This window comes from Schistocerca piceifrons, chromosome X, assembly GCF_021461385.2.
Source record: "Schistocerca piceifrons isolate TAMUIC-IGC-003096 chromosome X, iqSchPice1.1, whole genome shotgun sequence".
In the NCBI taxonomy this organism is placed as follows: Eukaryota; Metazoa; Arthropoda; class Insecta; order Orthoptera; family Acrididae; genus Schistocerca; species Schistocerca piceifrons.
The window spans coordinates 318,041,070-318,056,591 of record NC_060149.1 but is presented as its reverse complement, the minus strand read 5'-3'; the positions used below and the strand labels follow the sequence as shown (position 1 = coordinate 318,056,591).

Genomic DNA, 15,522 nt, shown 5'->3' with positions numbered 1-15,522 from the left:
CTGTATTTATCCATTCTGAGATCACTGGAAACTGTTTTAAATGCCAACGGACTTCCTACAATGGATTAGGCATGATCATGCGTTGCGTTTTTGGTGTTTCCATATTTTTGTCCAACCACTGTACATATATTACTGTAAGCAATGCCTAAACGTCGACTGTAAATCGTTGAGATGGACCTGAATCCAAGTAATAAATGTTGGAAGATAGCAGACAATGGTTGTGGTATAGAAACAGAGAAGGAGACAATGACAGTGTGAGAGAAAGAGAGGGCTACAATGCCAGTGAAACATAGTTGACAGTGACAGAACAGTGCAAGAAAAAGAGTGATGGAGGCAGTGCCAATGGAAGCGAAATAAAGACAAGGAGAGCCCATCCTTGTCATAAGACGCTCTTTCATTGGTCTATTTCCAAAATAAGTGTGTGCTTAGGGAGGAGTTGAGAACTTTGATCAAACAAGCTGATATGGCACTGAAATACTGAGCAGTGACCGGGAGAGCTAAATATGTGTTTACTGTAGTACAGTTCGCTTAGAAGCTCTTCAAATGGCGGTGTACTTTCATTCCCTTCGGGATATTTCTAATAAATTAAAGAGGAAGTCAGAGGGAAGGGAGAGTGGATGGGAAGGTGAAGGGGGAGGCGTGTATCTTAGGAATGGGGGTATGGCCTATGAGGACATGATGATGTGTTGTTTTTCCCCTGCACGTAGGCACCCTATAGGTCAAAGGTCATGTTTAATCCAGAATACCTCTTACTGATCTCTCATGTCCCAAAATGCCTATTAGTCTCTACTGCCTGCTGTTGTTTGGATGGGGGATTACTGTAAGGTGACAGTATGAAATTGTATTTGTAGTGACACAAAGATATTTTTCAGAAAGTCATGAGACATAGAGAATGCAAGGTGGTTCACACAAATTTCTCGTTTATTTTATATAAGACTAAACGAGTAGCAGGCATTGCCTGGATATGTTTTTGGTCCAGTTTTCTGTTAATCCTTCTCCTCCTTCCCTTTCTCTCAGTCCACCTCCACCCTCACCTCCTTTCTGTTCATCTTCTCCACCCTTTCTCTCAGTCCACCTCCACCCTCACCCCCTTTCTGTCCATCTTCTCCACCCTTTCTCTCTGTCCACCTCCACCCTCACCCCCTTTCTGTCCATCTTCTCCACCCTTTCTCTCAGTCCACCTCCACCCTCACCCCCTTTCTGTCCATCTTCTCCACCCTTTCTCTCAGTCCACCTCCACCCTCACCCCCTTTCTGTCCATCTTCTCCACCCTTTCTCTCAGTCCACCTCCACCCTCACCCCCTTTCTGTCCATCTTCTCCACCCTTTCTCTCAGTCCACCTCCACCCTCACCCCCTTTCTGTCCATCTTCTCCACCCTTTCTCTCAGTCCATCTCCACCCTCACCCCCTTTCTGTCCATCTTCTCCGCCCTTTCTCTCTGTCCAACTCCTCCATCACCCTCACTCTCTGCCCATGTCCTTCTGCCCCTCTCTCTGTCCATCTCCTCCTCCCACCTATCTCTATCCATCTACTATTCCCTCCTCTGTCCATCTGCTGCTTCCCCCTCTGTCCATCAACTCCTCCCTCCACTAATTCCATTTCCTCCTCCTCCTCCTCCTCCTCCCCTTACCCATCTTCTCCTCCCTCCTCTCTCTGCTCATCTCCTCTTCCCCCTCTCTCTGCTACCTCTTCCGCCACCGGACTCTGCCCAGCTCTTCCTCTTTCCAGTCTCTGTCCATCTCCTTCTTTCCCCTCACTCTGCCCATTTCCTGCTCCACTTCTCTCTGCCCATCTCCTCCTCGCCCTAGCTATGTCCATCTCCTCCTCCCCCTCACTATCTTTCCATCTCCTCCCCTATTCTCTCTCCACGCCATCATGCTCACCCCCACTAGGAGGCTGGTCGATTTTTCCAGTTCGTAACTAATCTGTGCACCAAATTTCGTTGAAATCTTTCTAGGACTTTTGGATGAGCTTTTTACCCGTGGCTTTACCCGTGTACGCAAATGTCAAATATATTTTTCGTATATTTATATATTTCACACTTATTTGTACACAACCTGCATCTTTCACCTGTGCATCTAGCAAATTTCGTCTAGTAGTTTCAGTTTTACGCAGCTCAATGTTTATGATGTATCTCCTGAACAATGTGCTGTAAAATTATATAATTTTGCAGGTACATCAAGTGATATACGTGGATACTGTCTGCGAAATGTGTTCTGAACAGAAATAGTAGTATAGAAGTAATAAATTAAAGGCAGGCCTGATGCAGCTCAGTGTTTATGACGTAATATCTCCTGAACTTCATGTTGTACAATGATACAACTTTGATGATTCAGTGGTATATGTCTACAATGTCTGCAGAATGTGTCGTTAGTAAATTTATTAGTAAAGAACGAAAAAAAATTAAAAACTGATACTTCATGCGACTGTTTTACTAGATGATCAACAAAAATGCAGTAAGCGATGAACTATTTTCCTTTCATCATTTTGTAGGAGATGTCAGCGAGAATAAGCTTCGTAAAGGTTTGAAACTGTATGTAAAGTTTGATGCAAGTCACTAAGTGCTATCATTCTCAAATACTAAATAAATAGAACGTGGGTACTAGCGTGTCGTGGTCTACACTGCTTTTTCTCCACCACCCCATCGATTTGTAGTTCGTAGTTAGCCCAACAACGAATCTTTTCCAGAGAGCAGTTAATACGAGTATGTGTACCAAGTTTCACTGCAATCGGCCCAGTGTCACAGGAGGAGATGTGGAACATACATGCATACATAACTTATATATACACTCCTGGAAATGGAAAAAAGAACACAATGACACCGGTGTGTCAGACCCACCATACTTGCTCCGGACACTACGAGAGGGCTGTACAAGCAATGATCACACGCACGGCACAGCGGACACACCAGGAACCGCGGTGTTGGCCGTCGAATGGCGCTAGCTGCGCAGCATTTGTGCACCGCCGCCGTCAGTGACAGCCAGTTTGCCGTGGCATACGGACCTCCATCGCAGTCTTTAACACTGGTAGCATGCCGCGACAGCGTGGACGTGAACCGTATGTGCAGTTGACGGACTTTGAGAGAGGGCGTATAGTGGGCATGCGGGAGGCCGGGTGGACGTACCGCCGAATTGCCCAACACGTGGGGCGTGAGGTCTCCACAGTACATCGATGTTGTCGCCAGTGGTCGGCGGAAGGTGCACGTGCCCGTCGACCTGGGACCGGACCGCAGCGACGCACGGATGCACGCCAAGACCGTAGGATCCTACGCAGTGCCGTAGGGGACCGCACCGCCACTTCCCAGCAAATTAGGGACACTGTTGCTCCTGGGGTATCGGCGAGGACCATTCGCAACCGTCTCCATGAAGCTGGGCTACGGTCCCGCACACCGTTAGGCCGTCTTCCGCTCACACCCCAACATCGTGCAGCCCGCCTCCAGTGGTGTCGCGACAGGCGTGAATGGAGGGACGAATGGAGACGTGTCGTCTTCAGCGATGAGAGTCGCTTCTGCCTTGGTGCCAATGATGGTCGTATGCGTGTTTGGCGCCGTGCAGGTGAGCGCCACAATCAGGACTGCATACGACCGAGGCACACAGGGCCAACACCCGGCATCATGGTGTGGGGAGCGATCTCCTACACTGGCCGTACACCACTGGTGATCGTCGAGGGGACACTGAATAGTGCACGGTACATCCAAACCGTCATCGAACCCATCGTTCTACCATTCCTAGACCGGCAAAGGAACTTGCTGTTCCAACAGGACAATGCACGTCCGCATGTATCCCGTGCCACCCAACGTGCTCTAGAAGGTGTAAGTCAACTACCCTGGCCAGCAAGATCTCCGGATCTGTCCCCCATTGAGCATGTTTGGGACTGGATGAAGCGTCGTCTCACGCGGTCTGCACGTCCAGCACGAACGCTGGTCCAACTGAGGCGCCAGGTGGAAATGGCATGGCAAGCCGTTCCACAGGACTACATCCAGCATCTCTACGATCGTCTCCATGGGAGAATAGCAGCCTGCATTGCTGCGAAAGGTGAATATACACTGTACTAGTGCCGACATTGTGCATGCTCTGTTGCCTGTATCTATGTGCCTGTGGTTCTGTCAGTGTGATCATGTGATGTATCTGACCCCAGGAATGTGTCAATAAAGTTTCCCCTTCCTGGGACAATGAATTCACGGTGTTCTTATTTCAATTTCCAGGAGTGTATATCAGAAAAAGTTTTGCATCACCTCGGTTTTGAGAGTTCCGGAACCCATACAGAAAATTGGAATATAAATCAACATAAACATCATTTCCACCCTTTTTATTGCTCATGAAAACCACACATCACATGTTGTACCACCATACAGCGAGACCTTCAGAGGTGGTGGACCAGATTTCTGTACACACCGGTACCCTTAATACCCAGTAGCACGTCCTCTTAAATTGATGCATGCCTGTATTCGTCGTTCCATACTATCCACAAGTTCATCAAGGCACTGTTGGTCCAGATTGTCCCACTCCTCAACGGCGATTCGGCGTAGATCCCTGAGAGTGGTTGGTGAGTCGCGTCGTCTATAAACAGCCATTTCCAATATATTCCAGGCATGTTCGATAGGGTACATGTCTGGAGAACATGCTGGTCACACTAGTAAATCGATGTCATTATCCTGAAGGAAGTCCTTCACAAGATGCGCACGATGGGGGCGCGAATGGTTGTCCATGAAGACGAATGCCTCACCAATATGCTGCCGATATGGTCGCACTATCGGTCAGAGGATGGCATTCACGTATCGTACAGCCGTTACGGCGCCTTCCATGACCACCAGTGGCGTACGTCGGCCCCATATAATGGAACCCCAAAACATCAGGGAACCTCCACCTTGCTGCAATCACTGGACAGTGTGTCTAAGGCGTTCAGCCTGACCGTGTTGCCTGCAAATACGTCTCCGACAGTTGTCTGGTAGAAGACATATGCGACACTCATCAGTGAAGAGAACGTGATGCTAATCCTGAACGGTCCATTCGGCATGTTGTTGGGCCCATCTGTACCGCTCTGCATGGTGTCGTGGTTGCAAAGATGGACCTCGCCATGGACGTCGGGAGTGAAGTTCAGCATCACGCAGCCTATTGCGTAGAGTTTGAGTCGTAACACGACGTCCTGGGGCTGCACGATAAGCAGTACTCAACATGGTGACATCGCTGTCAGTGTTTCTCCGAGCCATAATCCGTAGGTAGCGGTCATCCACTGCAGTAGTGGCCCTGTCTCTCTGTATATCCTCCATATCCTAATAACATCGCTTTGCTTCACTCCGAGACGCCTGGACACTTCCCTTGTTGAGATCCCTTCCAGGCACTAAGTGACAATGCGGACGCGATCGAATCGCGGTATTGTCCGTCTAGGCGTGGTTGAACTACAGACAACACGAGCCGTGTACCTCCTTCGAGGTGGATGACTGGAAGTGATCGGCTGTCGGACCCCTTCCGTCTAATAGGCGCTGCTCATGCATGGTTGTTTACATCTTTGGGTGGGTTTAGTGACATCTCTCAACAGTCCAAGGGACTGTGTCTGTCATACAGTATCCACAGTCAACGTCTGTCTTCAGGAGTTCTGGTAACTGGGGTGATGCAAAACTTTTTTTGATGTGTGTATATGTACTGAAGAGCCAAAGAAACTAGTGCACCTGCCTAATATCGTGTAGGAACCCGCGAACACGCACAAGTGCCGCAACACGACGTGGCACGAACTCGACTAACGTCTGAAGTAGTGCTGGAGGGAACTGACACCATGAATGCTGCAGGGCTGCCCATAAATCAGTAAGGCCGGCCGGAGTGGCCGAGCGGTTCTAGGCGCTACAGTGTGGAGCTGCGCGACCGCTCCGGTCGCAGGTTCGAATTCTGCCTCGGGCATGGATGTGTGTGATGTCCTTAGGTTAGTTATGTTTAAGTAGTTCTAAGTTCTAGGGGACTCATGACCTCAGAAATTAACTCCCATAGTGCTCGGAGCCATTTGAACCATCTGAGCCATGAATCAGTAAGGGTACGAGGGTGTGGAGCTCTCTTCTGGAAAGCACGTTGTTAGGCATCCCAGATATGCTCAATAATGTTCATTTCTGGGGAGTTTGATGGCCAGCGGAGGTGTTTAAACTCATAAGAGTGTTCCTGGAACCATTTTGTAGCATTTCTGGACGTGAGAGGTGTCGCATTGTCCTGCTGGAATTGCCCAAGTCCGTCAGAACGCACAATAGAGATGAATGGATGCAGGTGATCGGACAGGATGCTTACATGCCAGTCAGATTCGCATCTAGATGTATCTGGAGTCTCATATCACTCCAACTGGACACGCCGCACACCATTACAGAGCCTCCACCAACTTGAACAGTCCCCTCTTGACATGCAGGGTCCATGGGTTCATCAGATTGTCTCCATACCCGTACACGGCCGTCCGCTCGATACCATTTGAAACGAGACTCGTCCGACCAGGCAACATGTATCTGGTCATCAACAGTCCAATGTCGCCCAGGCGAGGCGTAAAGCTTTGTGTTGTGCAGTCATCAAGGATACTCGAGTGTGTCTTCGGCTCCAAAAGGCCATATCAATGATGTTTCATTGAATGGTTTGCAAGCTGACATATGTTGATGGCCCACTGCTGAAATCTGCAGCACTTTGCGGAAGGGCTGCACTTCTGTCACACTGAATGATTCTCTTCAGTCATTGTTGATCCCATTCTTGCAGGATCTTTTTCCGGCTGCAGTGATCTCAGAAATTTGATGTTTTACTGGGTTCCTGATGTTCACAGTACACTGGTGAAATGCTCGTACGGGAAAATCCCCACTTCATGCCTACCTCGGAGATGCTGTGTCCCATCGCTCATATGCCGACTATTACACCATGTTCAAACTCACTTATATCTTGATAGCCTGCCACTGTAGCAGCAGTAACTGATCTAACAACCGCGTCATTTTCTTTTTTTTTTTTTCCTTTATTGTTTTTCCAATTCCCCATGTGAGGCGGGCTAGCAGCAGCATAGGCGCTACTCTTCAGCCAAGGAACGTTACAGATGTACGTGAGGACATTTAAAAACAATAAAAAGGAGAAACGTGGGTGAACATAGGTATGAAGAAGAGGGAACATAATGGAAGAAAGAATATAAAAGAAGGTGTGATTGTGAAATAGAGATAAAAAACAAAAAGCATTTTACACAAAAAACCACACACTGTAAGAAGTAAAAGACACAAGTCCAAGTATGTACAGAGCACAGAAACTCACAGGACGATTAAAACAGCAACATGATAGATGGTGTAGCACAGAACAACCACAGACTTCAAGACTATATAAAAGTCGAGCACACAATTAAAAACCACATCACTGGACGACAATGTAGAACTGCACTGAACACAACACTGACACAGCACACCCGATGATGGATAAAAAATTGGGAGGATCTGCTGGGGATGGGGATACAAGGGAGAAGGGAACAGGTTCGGAAAGGGTGGTGTTAGAAGGGGGCAGAGAAGGGGGGATGGGGAACTGGGTGGGACAGATGGGAGAGGAAGACAGCCGAAGAGGGAATGCAGAAATTCGGGGGAGGGGGGGAGTGGAAGGGGGAAAAACCGCTCAGGGTAAGTAGGGAATGGGAAAGGGGGAGCCCTGGGGAAGGAGAAACAAGGCCAGGCTAGAGTTTGTAATAAGGGTAGACATTACAGCGAAGTTCATCATCTTGGAGGGGTATGTGCTGAAAATTGCCCTGATGAAGCCTTTGAGTGCTGCTCGACGTTTCTTTGCTGTAATGAGGTTCTGAACGTGTTGCTGTAGTTGTCAGTGGCGGTGGAGTTTATCCTTGTCATGTTTGTCCAGGAAGGAGCAATAGAGGCAGAGGGATTAGTGGAGGAGAAGGACAGCCCATGGAGAGAGAGTGGGACGGTGGGGGTGGATGGTTTTAGCAGGGACATGGGCCTCCACGCCGTCAGCAATGGTCTTCTGGAGGAAGGACAAGATGTGGGTGATGTCGTCCGGATGGTGATAGGTAAGAAGGTGGCTTTCGACCTGGATGGCGATGGATTCTGTTACACATCCCAGTTGGCGTGTTGGTAGTCATGGACTACCTTGGGAGAGGGTGCAGGGCTGGGGCCAGAGGCAGGCGGTGAGCAGATGTTATTGTGAGAATAATGGGAAAGTGGTCGCTACCTGTAGGGTCAAGGATGTCTACGTCAATATCTCCAAGGAGGATGACAGAGGCAATGACAGCATTGGGAGTGGCAATGACAACATTGCAATGGGTGTACTGAGGAAAGGGAAGAAGAGCACCTTCAATCATGGGGAGGAACTGATGCCACCAACAAAGGGCGGAAGAACGGCTGTGGATGTTGATGTTGGAGGCAATCACATAGGTGGAGAAGTTGTGCTCAACATGGGAGATGAAGTCACAGGGAATAGGAGCAGTGGAGCGGACGTAGATGGTGGCACAGGCAATGGTGGGGGAGGACAAAAAGACGCTGAGGATGAGGTGTTTGGTGGGGTCATTGAGAAGGGGTTGTGTGCTTGAGGTGGCCGATGGCGACTCCACCTTGCACCCAGGGACCAGGGTCATCTGTTCAGTGGAGGATATAGGGAGAGGTATGGACAGTAGTGTGGGGCTGGAGACAGGTTTCATTCAGGAGGAAGGTGTCAACCTGGTGTTGGGAGATGGGGTTCATGAGGAGGTATTTGTTGGTGCAGAAGGAGTGGATGTTCTGGAAGAGGATGCTACACTAGTGCCGCACCATGACTGGAAGGGGGGGGGGGGAGGGAGGGAGAGGAGAGAAGAGGAGAGGAGAGGCTTAAACCAGGGTGTCTAGGCAGGTGAAGGTGAAGTGGGCTTGGTAGTGGGAGAAGGTGGCGGAGGTGTTGAGTTAAAAGACAGAGCAGATGGCAAGGGAAATCTGTTGGAGGGTGTGGGGGGGGGGGGGGGGGGTTGGAAAGGGTGGATGTTTTGTAGGACTATGGTTAAGAAACGGATGATGTCTTCAGCCGTAGGGGGTGGACAGAGTGAATTGTCGGGGTGGATCTACGTCTACATCTACATACATATTCCGCAATCCACCATACGGTGCGTGGCGGAGGGTACCTCGTACCACAACTAGCATCTTCTCTCCCTGTTCCACTCCCAAACAGAACGAGGGAAAAATGACTGCCTATATGCCTCTGTACGAGCCCTAATCTCTCTTATCTTATCTTTGTGGTCTTTCCGCGAAATGTAAGTTGGCGACAGTAAAATTATACTGCAGTCAGCCTGAAATACTGGTTCTCTAAATTTCCTCAGTAGCGATTCACGAAAAGAACGCCTCCTTTCCTCTAGAGACTCTCACCCTAGTTCCTGAAGCATTTCCGTAACACTCGCGTGATGATCAAACCTACCAGTAACAAATCTAGCAGCCTGCCTCTGAATTGCTTCTATGTCCTCCCTCAATCCGACCTGATAGGGATCCCAAACGCTCGAGCAGTACTCAAGAATAGGTCGTATTAGTGTTTTATAAGCGGTCTCCTTTACAGATGAACCACATCTTCCCAAAATTCTACCAATGAACCGAAGACGACTATCTGCCTTCCCCACAACTGGATGGGGGGTGAGTCGATGGGATGGATGGGGACAGTAAGCTAGGGGGTGGCAGGAGGGGGTTAACTTTACATTTGTAGGAGTAGGTGGGTGTTGGTCCATTGCAGGTGTTACAAGATGGAGGAGTGGCGAGGTTTTGACAGTTTTTGAGGAAAACGACTGCGCCAGACACTTGTCTTGTATAGGCGTTGCTGACCGCAGCGCCGTATTCTGTCTGTTTACATACATCTGTATTTGAATACGCTTACCAGTTTCTTCGGCGCTTCAGTATATATACAGAGTGAGTCACCTAACATTACCGCTGGATATATTTCGTAAACCACATCAAATACTGACGAATCGATTCCACAGACCGAACGTGAGGAGAGGGGCTAGTGTAATTGGTTAATACAAACCATAAAAAAAACGCACGGAAGTATGTTTTTTAACTCAAACCTACGTTTTTTAAATGGAACTCCGTTAGTTTTGTTAGCACATCTGAACATATAAACAAATACGTAATCAGTGCCGTTTGTTGCATTGTAAAATGTTAATTACATCCGGAGATATTGTAACCTAAAGTTGACGCTTGAGTACCACTCCTCCGCTGTTCGATCGTGTGTATCGGAGAGCACCGAATTACGTAGGGATCCAAAGGGAACGGTGATGGACCTTAGGTACAGAAGAGACTGGAACAGTACATTACGTCCACATGCTAACACGTTTTTATTGGTCTTTTTCACTGACGCACATGTACATTACCATGAGGGGTGAGGTACACGTACACACGTGGTTTCCGTTTTCAATTACGGAGTGGAATAGAGTGTGTCCCGACATGTCAGGCCAATAGATGTTCAATGTGGTGGCCATCATTTGCTGCACACAATTGCAATCTCTGGCGTAATGAATGTCGTACACGCCGCAGTACATCTGGTGTAATGTCGCCGCAGGCTGCCACAATACGTTGTTTCATATCCTCTGGGGTTGTAGGCACATCACGGTACACATTCTCCTTTAACGTACTCCACAGAAAGAAGTCCAGAGGTGTAAGATCAGGAGAACGGGCTGGCCAATTTATGCGTCCTCCACGTCCTATGAAACGCCCGTCGAACATCCTGTCAAGGGTCAGCCTAGTGTTAATTGCGGAATGTGCAGGTGCACCATCATGCTGATACCACATACGTCGACGCGTTTCCAGTGGGACATTTTCGAGCTACGTTGGCAGATCATTCTGTAGAAACGCGATGTATGTTGCAGCTGTTTGGGCCCCTGCAATGAAGTGAGGACCAATGAGGTGGTCGCCAATGATTCCGCACCATACATTTACAGTCCACGGTCGCTGTCGCTCTACCTGTCTGAGCCAGCGAGGATTGTCCACGGACCAGTAATGCATGTTCCGTAGATTCACTGCCCCGTGGTTTGTGAAACCCGGTTCATCGGTAAACAGGTAGAACTGCAACGCATTCTCTGTTAATTCCCATTGACAGAATTGCACTCTATGATTAAAGTCATCACCATGTAATTGCTGATGTAGCGACACATGAAACGGGTGAAAGCGGTGACGATGCATTATGCGCATGACACTACTTTGACTCAGTCCACCGGCTCTCGCAATGTCCCGTGTACTCATGTGTGGGTTCATGGCAACAGCAGCTAACACACCAACTGCGCCCGCTTCTCCTGTGACGGGCCTGTTACGGACCCGTTTGCGTGCTACGACCATACCTTTTACATATAGTTGGCGGTAGATGTTTTGCAATGTGCGGCACGTTGGATGCTCTCTGTCCGGGTACCGTTCTGCATACACCCTGCAGGCTTCAGCTGCATTTCGTCAACACTCGCCATAGATGAGTATCATCTCCGCCTTTTCAGAGTTCGAATACACCATGGTCACAGTTCCTACAACACTACACTATCACAGACGTCTGGTAACACGGTGTACTACAGTTGGTCTGCGTGCGGAGACGAATGCAGAATAACAATAGCAGCAAGCGCTACATGCGGACACTGCGACAGCTAGACCAAACCACAACAGTGCACTACAGCCACACTCGTAAACATGTCCCTGCAGATGCTGCTCGCCGACCGTGGCCCGTGTTTGTTACAACACGCAACTGAACTTCGGAGGTTTCAAGCGTCAACTTTAGGTTACAATATCCCCGGATGTAATTAACATTTTACAATGCAACAAACGGCACTGATTACGTATTTGTTTATATGTTCAGATGTGCTAACAAAACTAACGGGGTTCCATTTAAAAAAACGTAGGTTTGTGTTAAAAAACATACTTCCGTGCAGTTTTGTATGGTTTGTATTAAACAATTACACTAGCCCCTCTCCTCACGTTCGGTCTGTGGAATCGGTTCGTCAGTATTTGATGTGGTTTACGAAATATATCCAGCGGTAACGTTAGGTGACTCACCCTGTATAATGTGTATGGATTACACCGTAATGTTGTTAAGTAACAATTTTTCTTCAAATACGCGTGTTCATTTTCAACGTCTCACAATATCACGTACAGTATGTACTTACAACTTAACATAAGTTTTATGTAATAAATAATATTTGTGAAATCAGACTACAAATTTCTAGAAATTGCTAATACACACTTGAAGCGCCAGGCAGGTCCTGTGTAGTCGACGACATCCCAGCGGTTCTTTTTCATGATGAGCGATGACCCAGACACTTGTGAGAGATCCCGTTGCATTAATTCAATCATACCACCGTACGTTCCGTTGTGCAAGTAGCCCCATGTTTTGACTGGTACCACCCGTAATCTGCACAGATACAGAAAACTTGTGACTAATTTAGTTCAGTATCGTAATATCTGATAACAGGTGCTAATTTACTTCAGTATCGTAATGTCTGATAACAGATACAGCACAGGTATTAAACCAACAGGAGGTAAACGTTTAAAGCTCTCCAAAGTGACAAATATAAGCAACTGATTAGTTGCATTCATGCTAACTAAGATTTTGTCTACCTTCAGGGATGTTAAGACCGTTGCCACTTGAGGGTCTGTTGTGTTTACAGAAACTAAAGAAGCAGTAATTGCCTATTTATGACACACATATAGCACTCTAATTCAGATGTCGTAGTAGCCTGCAGTGTGGATATCCAGCATCAACATTGATGACATAACACTTTGGCATTCCAGATTTCACATTAACAAAACTCCTGAAATCCTTACAGTGTGCCTAGACAGTGACTTAGCTAATGCACAGGCAGTTAGTATCCGAAGACGCAAACACCATCACTTCCATACTCGTTTTGTAAATAAAATCGCTTTTTTCCCGTTGCAACTTGATTTACCGTTTCCAGACGCGTTTCGCCTTTTTATTGCTCAAAGGCATCTTCAGTGGGATCTATAACGATACAGTTTTGTCATTTTTAGATCATCATCGTTATACAGTTTTGTTATTTTTACAGTGTCAACGTTAAGCAAGAAAAAGGCGAAACGCGTCTGGGAAAAATAAATTAAGTAGCAGCAAGAATAGGCGGTTTTATGTTCAAAACAAGTATTTCTGTGCTTCCTGTGGAGGATGGCCACGCAAACAAACTTGGTTACCATCACTTCCACTAGCTTTTTTCTTCTTTATCACAGTTTGTGGCAGCGCAAATACCCACAGCTAAGACAGAAGCCAATGCTTACCACGAAACTATCCACCTGAAAACTTAATGATGCTAATGATATCGCATAGGATTTTGACCTGAAAAACTTGACAGTGCCATAATCTGATTGTAGTAGTTAACTTTAATTCTGAACACTAATTCAAATCTTCTATAAACAAGCATAAACTCCGACTAACTTGGAAACCATTAACAGTGTCTTAAAACGCCAGAAAACACAATTACTGTTGTCAGTGATAAGCCATTACTATGTGAATAAAAAATACTATATGGATATTAAAGTTTCCTCTCTAGAGGAATTTAATAAACTACTCACACTGAGTATTTGGCAAGATCGTAAATAGTTTTCATGTTTTAAATACTACCATTAAACAGTATTAAACTACTTTTATTACTCAATGGAGCTAAATGCATATAATCAGAACAGAATTTTTATCACAGTCGCAACAGACGATATATGAGCTATATTACTTGTATAGCTGCGACTTCGGAAAAGAGGCCTAAAACAGTCACGACAACACGTATAGTCTTGTTGGAGTTGGATCCAATGCGAACATATCATACGATTACATTCCAGATGAGCTTGGCAGTATTCAAACCATGTAACCATGGGAGCGATACATGTACCATCACTTCCTGGAGTACTCCTGACATCATTTGGCGGATTTTGGAGTACTAGAGTGGTCATGTTCTTGCAGTAGATGTAGACCATCTGCGGGTTGCCGTTGGCGAACGTGCGGGTACTTACGATCGCAAGATGCAGACGCAGTAGAGGTCCTCTTACATCATATGTCAACATCTCCCCGTCAAATTGAAACGTCCAATAAACATAACTGATCCATGATAGTGGATATATGAGAACGACAATATTTCGTGGTAATAAGTGGTAGTTTCAAGCTACTGAGACCTTTGAGGTCTTAAAACTACTGTAGCTTGTAATTCTCCGAAAATTGACAACACAACTGACATTCCTCTGTTAAAATTTGGAACGTTTAATTATTGTTTTATCATCTCTGTAAAGTCATACAGCATAAAAGAGTGCGCACATTTAATGTGCAAATACAAGTACTGTTAAGGAGAACATGCAATTTTCTTTAAAATATACCATACAGTTGTTCCTGATACAAACAAGAAGGAATAGAAGGCTGTAGAAATTAAAGAGCAACATAAAGATTATCATTACTTGCGTTGACTCAGAGACGAAAACGTTTTAGACAGAGTTCTTTCTGTTGAGATTATTCTCCTTATGGATGGTTGTACGTACCTGTAATTCAGAATATCCTTCAGGTACAAATTGACTGCATAATTTAACTTAGACATTGTGTCCAAATGTTTGTTCTCCAAACTCGTAAGTCGTTCCACTGGGCGATCCATAGGCATTTTAGTGAACTGAAATGCATACACACGTATTTAGTACATTTGCTGGAATTTTATAATTACATCATATCCATTTTGGGCAATCTGGAAGAAAGCTTGCAAGCGATTATATCGAGGGTCCAATTCTCACAGAACTAGATATCAATTGTGAGAATCGCCAAGTCATGAGTGGCAAAGATTCCTGTATTCTGACACTGGTAGAGTTTTGCAACTGTTCCCGATAGAGTTTTCTTGACAACTCAGCGTATACTGATGGTGTTGTAATAGACGTGAGTGAAGGAAGCAGTGCTTCGAATAGCTCTAGTCTTACAAGGCGTGACTTAATTCCCGTATTAGGTACCATTCAAAGTTGCTTAGATTTCTGTTGGGAGTACCATTTGCTGCCAAATCAAGACCCGAAAACTTGCGTGGATTGCAGTGGACAGATGAGTAAGAAGCTCGGTAGAAAAAGTTTTGATTCGGAATTACGATTCCAGTTATATTGCACAAAATGCCGGAAAAAAAGTAGTATAAGGAGAAATACAGAGTTCGACAACTGCAAATTGACAATTCATCAGAGTGTCATCTTGGTGGTTTGCTGGGTTAAGGACTTCATATTGGAGAACATAGCCTCAGAAATAGGACTATCTGCAAAACTGTATGTGATTACTACGGATCCTGCTGCGAAGTGTTCTACACGATTTGTGACCAATGATAGTGCTTCGATAGACGGTAACAACAAAACTGTGAATCGATGAGTCACACATAAGTACCAGGAAGTATGAAAAAGGACGACCTTTGAAGACCGAATGTGAGCAGATTTGATTATTTGGAGGTACTGAGAGGATATCGAAGAAATATTATTTTCATTGTGTAAGTTTATCCCAGGTCAAAAAGAACTTCAGTACCTCTTATAAAGAACTTTACCATGCCTGGAATGGGAGTAATTACAGACGGATGGAAAACTTATAAGACACT

At 46.2% G+C, this 15,522-nt stretch overlaps 1 protein-coding gene across 1 annotated transcript in view; it reads right to left on the bottom strand.

The window, feature by feature from the left end:
- Positions 1–14,508, bottom strand: part of LOC124722336 — a 170,638-nt gene extending 156,130 nt beyond the window's left edge. Inside the window, exon 1 of the mRNA XM_047247511.1 lies at positions 14,453–14,508. Within this exon, the coding sequence (XP_047103467.1) occupies positions 14,453–14,508 (56 nt within the window). The remainder of the gene's footprint in view (positions 1–14,452) is intronic.
- Between the last annotated feature and the right edge of the window lie 1,014 nt (positions 14,509–15,522).